Below are 11151 nucleotides of genomic sequence, written 5' to 3' on the forward strand. Positions count from 1 at the left end.
CCTGCCATATGCACAGAAAATCATTTAATTACTCTCCATCATGACTTTGCAAACCCATAATAACTACAACGTTCAAGGGCCAAAAATGTAGTAAAGTCATTGTTAAAATAGTCCATGTGACCTCAGTGGTTCAACCGTAATTTTATGAAGCTATGACTATTTTTTGTGCACAAAGAAAACTAAAATAATGACTTTATTTGCATACATCGTGGTACTCTCGTGAATGCATGATGAAGACTGACACGAAAGAGAGGAAATTGTTGAATAAAGTAGTTATCTTCCTTTGTAACCTTATTTTTCACACACATTAAAGAACGCTATTCTAAAAATCCAGTAAAAATTCCTGAGGGAACATAGCAAATTAGTTGTCTATGTTAACCTAAAAAAACGAACATCATGACTGAACAGTGCCATAACAGGCACGGATGAACAGACTCAGACCACGTGCTATAAAAGAGCTGCACCGTCATTCATTGTCCCATTAAAGAGATTCCAAGCATCTGCTATCCCTCCGAATCAAGAACGTACACAAAATACACAACAAAACACTCCAGGACAAAAGAGCGATTTATCATATAAACAATACGCCTATTTACCCTGCTCCTGTTAGTGTGTAAGAATGGCTGTGGGTGCGTTAAAGACAAAGCCATGACTGTTTATTCCCTCTGGGTGAGAACGCAGCACACACTCCACCAACACACACAAATATGACAGCATAGCACAGCCTGTTCAATCAGAGAGAGAGAGACACACAGAGAGATTTCCATTGTTCTAGTGAAAATGATGCCCACTTCAGAAGATACAAAGGACCATAAGGGGGTCGTGCACACAGTCAGCAGCACAGTGTCTCTATAAAGAATAAGATTGTATTTAAGCTCTTGCTGGTGAATGTAATTTTACACTCAAGACATACAGAATATCAGTTATCAACCTTTTTTGTTTTTTATTTATTTATTTATTTATTTATTAGTACAAACTGGATAGTGTTTATTTTCCCTATTACTATTAGAATACCTTTAGATCATGTAACACTCACTTACAGTTAATACATAAAAACATTAATCATTTAAAACTGTGAAATGTCATTTATAGCAAATCTCAAAAAGAATCACCATTTCATTATAATTTTGTGACGCCTAAATTCACTAAATTACTTATTTTAGTTTGTAATGATTTATTTTGTATTTATTTAGACAAAATAGTATAGAATTGCAAAATCTGCTATTGATATCATCTATACGTGTTCTGGTGTTTAGGACTAATAATCTTTGCTACTCCCTCAGCATTACCTTAACATGACTGAACAGGCCACGCTCGACACTGATTAGGTGTTGGTGATGTGTAAATGTGGGTGAACGTGTTAATAAGTTTAGGTTTCTGATGTGAGAAACAAGCCATTTATGGCAGCACAGTTATAGTAGATGGTCTTTTGAATCTTTCTGGAGGATGTTTTGTATAAAACTGCAGGTTTTCAAAGTATACTGACCCCAAAAGAACGAAAACATTTTCATTTACTAAGATATGAGAATAACCTCCAGAAATCTCATGACTTCCTATACTTTTATAGCATTTTGAAATAGCGCTTATTTTTACATTTAAAACAGCTGTGCCTTTAGCAATTTTACTTAATCTTCATCTAATATTCACAAATCCGTTAGTATTTCAGATTTTTAATAGTTTTAGTTTAGCAAGACTAAGACTGTTTTCTACAATCCACTACAAAACTTCATATTTCACACACATTTACAGATCAACACACTACACATTCACATGCTGGGAGTGAAAAGTGAATGACTAACATGACAGAAGTGGATCAGCTTTTCTGCTGTAGCCATTTTATTTGTAGCTGACATTTCTGTGTCTTGTAGCGTTCAGTTACCTTCTGTTTTCTTACACTCCGATGGTCTCTGACTGACTTCAGCGGGACTGAACCAGTCCGAATGTGTCAGCTCTGACATCTTAATTGAACTTGAGGATTATGGAGGCTACAGTGAGCTAATATTAAGCCCTTTTAAATCTATTAAAATCTGCCATAACACACAACAGTCACACAGGCTTCAGACTAAATGTGTTGTGACCTATTTTGCAGTGTGTAATCTGAATGAGGACGATTCTTGTCATTCAATGCAAATTCATTCATCCTCTTCTCTGACACAATCAAACATCAAGAGAGATCAACAGCTTGAAATTGCATTCAAAACTGCTGCTTCCAGATACGTTTCAGCCCATAAACACTTCAAGCTGACAACTGACCCACAATATACAGTGGACACAAATTTAGATGCGCTTGTAGGATGCAAAGTATGTCTTTTCAAAACTCTCGACATAGATATACGCTCAATTAAAGAACAAAAACACGTAACACTCAAGTAAACAAGAGAAGAGATGAAGCATGACAAAAACACAAAAGCTGAACACATTGAGAGACAGATGCATCTTTCACAAAACAAATAAAATACACTAAATACACAACCCTGTGTGTGTGTTCGTGCTTTAACTCGGGTTTATATTATCAAACAAACAATCCTATAATTCACTGTTGCTTTAGTATTATTTATTTATTTTGATTAAACTTTTTTTTGTTAATTTTTACAAAATTACAATAACAACACTGCAATGACTCAAATAGAAAACTGGCAAAAAAAATATGTCTGAGTGCTGCTAAGTTAATGTATTCTATTCACAGTTCCCTAGGAGCCAAAAATAACAAAACCAGTCCTAAAATAGGGACACGCCCTCCAAATCAGGCCCAGCCAATCAGATATTACTTCAAAACAAGGCCACACCCATTGCAGTGGAAGTCTTAGGCTTAGGGGAAAATCCTACAGGAAAGCTCAGAAGAGCAACTGCTGGAGCTCATTAATTAGCTCATTAAAAACTAAAGTTAATGTCATTTTTATGACAGAGATGTATGAGTGTGTCTCACTGTAATAAGACAATTAGTTTCTCTCAGATTCTGCTCTCAGCTTCAGTTATGTGCACAGGACAGACCTTTAAATTAACACATAATTAACTGTAGGAATTCTTTGGTCAAACGTGGTGCTCCTCGCACACATACATCAGGCAGACAAAGAGCCTGAGGGAAAATGTGTCTGTGGTACAGTTGTGAATCTTTTATTATGATCAAGAATTCATAAGGCACATCTCTCTCTTCACTCCCCATCCTTCTCACCATTTGCTCCAGTTCAGTTTTTTTTAAAGGAACGGTTCACCAGAAAATGAAAATTTTCATTGTACACCATCATGTTGTTCAAAAGCTGAAAACTTTCTTTCTGTGTAACACCAAAAGTGAATTTGTGAAGAATATTCATCATGTGGCTTTCCATTGTGCCACCTGTATTATTATGGTGCTACATTTGAATCTATAAAGCAGAATTTGGTCATTCAAAATACATTATATATCCAAATAAACTATACAGTTATTAGAAAATACACAGGGATCTCATAATACCGGAAACATTGTCACAGTATTTATATCAGTGCAACCATATGTAATGGGATATTTTTACAGTGTAGGAATGCCAATCTCCAAAATGACAAAAATAAAAGCAATCCACAGAATTTACACATATTTCCAATTTATAAGCGTTAATGAGAGGTCGTTTTTCTACCCTAAAATAAATAAATAAATTATGCCCTTCATTAAGACTGCATCATTTAGTCAGTGAGCTGAACTCGAGAACTTTATCAATCCAAATGGTGAACAAACCATTCACATTGGTTTTATGAACTTGGTCAGCTGATTCATTGAAAGGTCAAGAAAAAAAAAATGATTTGTTCAGTGAAAAAAAGACTTTCACTTTGAACTGCTCCTCACACAAAGCTATAGTGCAGCTTCAGAAGACCCTCTTTTTGATAGCATTTGAAGCTTGAAATCTCCAGCCACCATTCTTTGCAACTGCGGTGAAAAAAGGGACCATTACGGTATTTATTCCTTCATTCATTTATAATTTCACCTGTAAGTGAGGATGGTGCATAATTAAAGACAGAATTCTCTTTTATGGGTGAACTGTCTTTTAAGGTAATTTCCAGACAACACCCATACATAGTTCATCATTACTATAATATGGGACAGAAACAAAAACAACCTGCATGCCAGCACACATACGTGCTAGTCAAGCCAGTTTTATGAGCAGCTTCTCGGTTTTGATCTAATGTGTGGCTTAGAAAGAAAGAAAGAAAGAAAGAAAGAAAGAAAGAAAGAAAGAAAGAAAATATTCTGATGACTCATGAGAGCAAATAAGAGAGAGAGCAATCTCTGAAACACTGGGTCAGAACGTTATGTTTCGGTGGCAGTGCATCTAGTAGATCCACTGGGTTATTTTGCACGACAACGGGACGTGTTGACGACAGCTCGACCCCTCCGGCAAAACCAATTCATAACAAACCGCGCGTGCCACCTCACGGCGCCAGAACGGAACCCTGACGTCACAAAGGCCAAAGAGTTTGTTTGTGTTCGCAGTCAGAACAGAACTGTCAGATCGCGCCAAGCAGAACGAAAATTATTATTAATAATAATAATAACAATAAACTCTAAAACACTAACTAGTGATGATAGAGCAATCAGGTCACATTTTAACACTTAATGGTGAATGACAGAAAAGAGTTACTAAATCAGCAGAACATCACTGGATCTGTGCCCCCGTAAACCGATGCTGCTGACACCGGTCCAATCAGATGCGCTGGATCAGTGAACCACAAAGATAGTCTAACTAGTTCACACACCCCTTCTCTGTCTCACAGACACACACCACTCCCTGTCGCCGTGCACCTGCCCGCCCGCCCGCTCACAAACAGTCCACCTGGGTGTCCGATCTCGCGCGACTCTCACCTGGGGATGCAGTTAGGAGAGGAGCCGTCTATCTCCCAGGTTGCAAACAGGTTCATAGGCACCGGTCTGTTAAGCGCCCCGCTCCCGGGGAAGCTTAACCGGCCACTTCTCTCCGCCATGCTCGCTGCTGGTGTCCCGTTCACCTCCACCGACACAGAGAGCAAACTTCTCCCTCAGGAACGCGCTGGATCTAAATCCTTCCCGCTTTTAATCCGCTGCTTTACGGAGCCGGGTTACCGTTCACGGGTTGCGCAGCGATTCTCGTGCGGTGTCTGCGCGTAGCTTCATGCCGCTGTTGTTCGGAGTTTCAACACCGTGCACCGAGCGCTCACGACAAGAAACTGCAGCAGCAGTCGCTCGCCGCAGGAAGTCACGTGACCCCGGGTTGTACCAGCGACCGGCGCATCTGCGCTCTCGCACCCTCGGGATGTCCTGACGGGACAACTGTAGTGAAAGTACCTAGTGCTGTTTATAAATGAACAGTTACATCATACTGGGATTGTACAGCATCACATTACTGTGCAATCATTAATATTATGGTGCTCGCGAGCCCTGGACATTAGCACATTAGCTTACTGGAAGTATGGGACCTGCTTATTTCCACCAGTTTTGCAAAAAAAACAAACAAGCATGTAGCATTTATTGAATCTACTTTATGATAAAGTTGGTCTAGATACAATATAAATAAAACAACAATAATGGATGTTAACATAAGGCAATTATCTTTTAAATATTATCTCACACATATATTTTTTTATAATGTACTGCCATTATATTATATTACATTGCCATTCGCACAATAGTATTCTATAATATAGTTATATATTCCGTTTCCGGGACTGCCTTTTGGCAACAGTTTTAAGGAGAAAATACCCAGAAAATAAAATGGTGTTGATTAATGGATTGACACAGGGTTTGTCTAAAAGCAAATAACATAATAAAAACAACATAATAAACTTGATTTTCACTACAGGGTGACTTTAAATTTAATGTAATTAGAAAAAGGTTTACTTTTTCTGGTTTTATTTCTAAAATGATGGATAACTGAAATATATTTTTGCAAACATTTTTCTAAATTCTGAGCTAACCTGAAGTATGATACGCTTTTTATTTTTTTCTGTCTATAAAACGCTGCAGCTATTGTCAGTGACAACGTGTTTACTGAAAGAGCAAAAGGACATGTTGTTCCAGTTGTATTTATAGTAAGTAACTATTCTCCAACTTGTCTACGCCATTTGTGTGTTTTTCTCAAACAACTAACGTCTTCTCATCAGTACAGCACATATAGTCCTCTGATCTCACAGCAATTCTGTTTGTTTGCATTTTGATGTTTTCTGTTTGTCCTTGAGGACGAGAGCGTCGCAGTGCACAGAGGACACTAGCTTTATGAGCGAAAAGAATTAAGAACCGGCAGAGGCATGGAGGGAGGGTGTTTTGTCCTTGGACACTACAGAGATTACAATATCGCTTCCCATTCATACTTCTCAGTTTGTAGTTGCTAGGTTTCCTCATAGCAACACGGATCAATTAGTAAAACACATGCTTCAAATGTGCTTCTTATTCCGTAGACTGAATCAATAACTCCGGGTTTATGCTGAGGCCCTAGATGATAGAACTGTATCGATTCTCAGACATGCAGCCGCTCAGTGATTTTTATAATCAGTCCATTAAACTTTAAAATAGACAGTTGTTTGATACAAAAACTCTTAAAGTGATCTAAACATTTTCAGAAAACAATTTTAAATCGAATTTCACTTTTGTTCACCCAGACAAAAGTCGACACTTCTCACCTACATTTCTAAAATGTGATTGTGTTAAGATCAAAATGTACGTCTGGTCTAAGACTCCTTTACAGATTATGAAGCAGCAGCACCTAGTGGACGAGCACAGAGACGGAGTTAAAAAAAAAGTGACTAATACACGAGGACAAAATGTTTTTTTTTTAGCAAATCAGATTGCAGTTAATAGGTAGATATTAAGCTTTGGCGTTTCTAACTTCTGCAGAGGCACACTTCTCAAACGGAGCACACAAACATCTTTCTCTGCCAAATACCAATATACTTTATTACAGAGTGTATATACAGGTGTAACCTTCTGTTGAATCACCATAAAGACTCAAAAAACAAAAAAATTAACATCCCACATACATTTCTCTACAGAAGTACTCCAGGATTGATATTGATCAAATAAAATAAAAAAATCAAAACGAGACATTGTGAAAAATCTAGTCTTAACACATTCCATCACTTAAACCCCCCCCCCCCCCCCCCCCCCCAGTTCCTCTGCATAAGAAATAAATCAAAACATCTTCATACACAAACACACACACTCATCCATTCAACTCACAGTAAGTAATTTACACTAAAGTGGCACAATGACATATGCCACATTAAGTGAAGGAAAAACAAAAAACAAAAAGTCTCACTCATCCAGACACATACATAATTAGTTTCAATGCTGACTCTCTGCAGAAGCAGATCGGGAGCGGCTCTGTTTGCGTGGAGGAGTAGGAGAGCGGGAAGGAGACCGGTTGCTGGTACTCTTCTTCTCTGGGGTGCGACTGACTGAACGACTGCGAGAGCGTTTGCTTCCACGCTCAGGGGTGCGACTCCGACTGGGTGATCGGGAACGGGAGCGGGAGCTGCTCCTGCTGCGGGAACGACTTCTACTACGACTGAGGAGAGAAGAAAAACAGGTTAAGATTATGTCAGGGTTTCTGCAGGTTTTATGAAGGTAAACAATTTAAGCATTAAAAGGGAACAATTTTTTAAATGTAACTGACGAAGAAATGCACAATAATTGTATTAAGCAACACTAACTTTGAAAGTTCAAGACAGGATTGGATATTCATGTTATGCAATGTATGTAACATTTAGCCATGACTCTATGAAGATTCATTTCTGCTTTGACTTTAGGCTTTTTTTAAGCTTTAAAACTGTGATAGGATGAGCTCATTTTAAGACTTAAAGAAACCCTGTGAGATTGTCTGATACGTACTCTCTCTGGCGATCCTCGTATAGCTTGAGTTTGCGTCCATTCAGATCGGTTCCATCCAGCTTCTCAATGGCATTCTTCATATCACTGTGTGAAGCAAACTCCACCACCCTGTAAAACAAATCAGGACAACTCATTTAAAATCATGTAACTGACAGAGCACAGTCTTCTGCATACACAAACAAGATCTTACCCTTCATTCTTTTTGGTCCTGTGTGCATCCACAAAGGTCACTTCTCCCACCTTCCTCATCAAGTCCTTCAGATCCTGCAGAAAGCATAGAAAGCACTTAATGATATGCTTTCAGAGAAACCCAAAAGCACTGAGTCACACTTTGGCACCCACACATTAAACACGCACTGCATTTTGCAGCATTTGCTATAAAAGTGTGCACTGGTGCACCTTGTTGAAAACTCCCTCAACAGACGTCTTCTTACCGGATGTTTGTCCCAGTTATAAAACTACCGGAGCGTTTTCGGCAACACAAATCTCATTTAGATTGTGTAAAACAGCAGGAAGCAAAGCCCTCAGATGGAGACACGCCTTACTATAGCTAGTTCCTGAGAACAGGTGCTCATTTTGTTAATTAGATTTTGTGCAAGTCTCAAAACTTCCTACCGGCAATCTTTCTCCTTTTACATCTAACTCCAGATTTAAAATGACAGAACCCTCTTTACCATGTGACTATCCAGTGTGATGAGCTACTTACCGTTCAAAACCACAGAAGTCATTAGCAAAGAGCCACTTGTCCAAATAGCAAACGGAAGAAATGAAGCGTTAAAACGACCTCGGACTCGACCCATCCGGCCTCCGTAAGAACGGACCCCACCAGAGAGAGAGGATGGGGGAGGGGCCAAAACCCTGCACCCCTCCCCGCTTCAGCACCAACAGAATAAGACCCAAACAGCAGATCGGGGGATGGAGCAGATCTGACATCACAGACCCTCCAGAGAGCGGCTACCCAGCTCTTCTAAGGCTATCCTGTGCTACGGCTCTGTCTGGTGCTACGGACCCAGCCAAGACTTAGACCGGCAGACACTGCGTGTCGGGTGAGGCACCACAGGGACACTATTCAGAACACAACCAGGGGAGGGCGCTATGCACCTCGGAGGCTGTGCATGCAACTCCAATTAAAGAATACCAGAGCACTGCTGTTAAAGAAAAGGTTTGAAAAACATGGGTCTGGGTTAGAGAACCTTTCAACATTAAAATCATCATTTATACTTATAAAGTGAGTGTGGCTGAGGTGAGGAGGAAAAAAAAATACTGTCAGTTTAACAGTAATGAAGATATATAATTCTTTGTGTGCTTGTACAGTTGAATAGTAGTAGTGCAGGGATGAATCGCTACAACAGAAGGCTGCTACGCCACTCTGCTGCTACAGTTTTGGAAGCTCACCTGCCAACTGATGCGAGAGGAGAGATTATCCACAATGATTCTGTGCTCCGTGCGCACGGGTGGTCCATACCTGAGAGGAGGGCAGAGGTTAACTCATTTGAATTTTAATCTTAACAAACGGCATATGATTGCTCTCACAATTCTTGCGTACCTGGAACCCCCACTTTGGGATTTGCGATACCCTCCAAAGCGTGGAGAGAAACGTCCTCCTCCCATTCCTGGACCGCCACCTCTGCCTCGGCGAGAACGGGCATGTTCAATAGTCACCCTGGGGTTAAGAGAAAAACCATTAAAGCCATGATGGAATTCAATTAGTGTACTGTCATGTACATGTGAGTATAAAAGATTGAAAAAGAAAATGTAAGCCAGGAACTTTCTATGTATTGGTTGTTGATTGTATTTTGAGATGCAAGTGTTGCTCTCAAAAAGTGGAGGCAAATGAATAGGAGCTTGTTGGGGACAAGGTTTAAGAGTCTTTAGATAATGCACATTCAAAATAAGATTGAAAAAGCTGTGACACCAAATCCTAGGAGTCTAATTAATTCAGCATGTTTTTCTTTAAGGTTTTACAATAGGGTAAATATACCTTGAAAAACAAAAAAATACAACAATGCCGTTTTAGTTTTATATTAACCACAAACCTTGTTTCACTTTTTGAAAAACCCGATAGAAGATGCATTTATAAAATAGGGTACATTTTCATTTCATGCTGACTTAATGAAACTAGCCTAATCATCCACTTTAGGCAGATGGTGCAAGCAGCTCTGGATTCAGTCTCACCTCTCACTGCACAGCTCTTTTCCATTCAGCTCATACACTGCGTCATCTGCGTCTCTGTGGTCGTCAAACTCCTGTGAAAAATCAGACAGCAGGGGGCAGTGACATATAGATTTCATCATCACCTCACACATAAAAGACCGCCAGGGAAGAGTCAACACTCACCACAAAGCCAAATCCGTTTTTCAGGTTAATCTCCCGAATGTGTCCGTAGCCTTTAAAGAACTTCTCCACGTCTCTTTCACGAGCATGAGGGCTCAGACGGCCGATGAACACACGACATCCACTCATGGTGATATACGATTCAGGGAAATCTAGGTAAAGAGTCAAATATGGTTAATTTTATACAGTTTAACAATCAGGCAAACATGCACTTTGAACTGTAAGGAAAAAAAAGCATCTGTGCGCCTACTGGTCACACACGGTATAACATTGGGTAATCATTTATCCAGGCCAGTCAGCACACGTAAATTATTAAACATCCGACATTCAAAAACATTTGTAAAATTAAAACAAATATGGTTTTCGGCAGATTGGATCTTTCCGCTAATGTAAAGCAAAAATATATTTATTTTCTTAAATACGTTTTAAACAAAAACATATGTTACGTTACCGCCTGTAACCACTGAATTAATAAAGTTACTATACAACGCACACGATGCAAAAACACTAATGTTGATATAAATCACGAATATCTTTAAATCAGTAAAAAAATAAATAAACTTAAGCCAGTTTTGAGAAAATATACCACGACTAAACGGATCAAACGTGCTGCCGAGGCCTAACCTTAGCACGCGCAGATAACTTAGATATGCTATACTCGACGTTAAATCGTGATAACGGACAAAAGATCGTTAAAATGGACTCGTTTCTCATTAATAAAGCACAACTACAACACTAAACTGACAATACGTCTAAAACAAAATGTATTTTTACGAAATCAGCTCCATCTTCTCACCTCTGCTTGCAAGACAAAATGGCGTTGGGCTCGAGAGTGAGGAACGCGGCCGCGCGCAGAAGTATTTATATGCGTGTTCACGCGCAGGGGGAGGGTAATGGCAGGCGAGGCTCGTTCACGCGTAGCTAAATCTATTGAAAACTTTTTTTTTACGATTTATTATATAAGTATTCAAGATACATTATTTTATCGA

The 11151-nt window shown here is 39.3% G+C and overlaps 2 protein-coding genes across 7 annotated transcripts in view; both read right to left on the reverse strand.

Moving 5' to 3' along the window:
- Window positions 1-5362, reverse strand: part of LOC113056785 (phosphofurin acidic cluster sorting protein 2-like) — a 31135-nt gene extending 25773 nt beyond the window's left edge. For 2 of the 6 annotated variants that reach the window (XM_026223642.1, XM_026223640.1), the window contains exon 1: window positions 4832-5360. In XM_026223642.1, coding sequence (XP_026079427.1) covers window positions 4832-4950 — 119 coding nt within the window. In that variant the 5' untranslated portion in view covers window positions 4951-5360. Of the gene's footprint in view, window positions 1-4831 lie in introns of all 6 variants that reach the window. The other 4 variants (XM_026223645.1, XM_026223641.1, XM_026223644.1 and 1 more) reach the window with 4 other exon arrangements.
- Window positions 5363-6868: 1506 nt separating this feature from the next.
- On the reverse strand, window positions 6869-11078 carry srsf5a (serine and arginine rich splicing factor 5a). The gene is made up of 8 exons (XM_026223650.1): window positions 10959-11078; window positions 10166-10314; window positions 10004-10074; window positions 9375-9491; window positions 9224-9293; window positions 8019-8092; window positions 7829-7936; window positions 6869-7505 (listed from the first exon to the last, which is right to left on the reverse strand). The coding sequence occupies exons 2-8, from the start codon at window positions 10289-10291 to the stop codon at window positions 7283-7285; spliced, it is 789 nt and encodes a 262-aa protein (XP_026079435.1). The 5' UTR covers window positions 10292-10314; window positions 10959-11078; the 3' UTR covers window positions 6869-7282.
- Between the last annotated feature and the right edge of the window lie 73 nt (window positions 11079-11151).

Source organism: Carassius auratus, chromosome 38, assembly GCF_003368295.1.
Source record: "Carassius auratus strain Wakin chromosome 38, ASM336829v1, whole genome shotgun sequence".
In the NCBI taxonomy this organism is placed as follows: domain Eukaryota; kingdom Metazoa; phylum Chordata; class Actinopteri; order Cypriniformes; family Cyprinidae; genus Carassius; species Carassius auratus.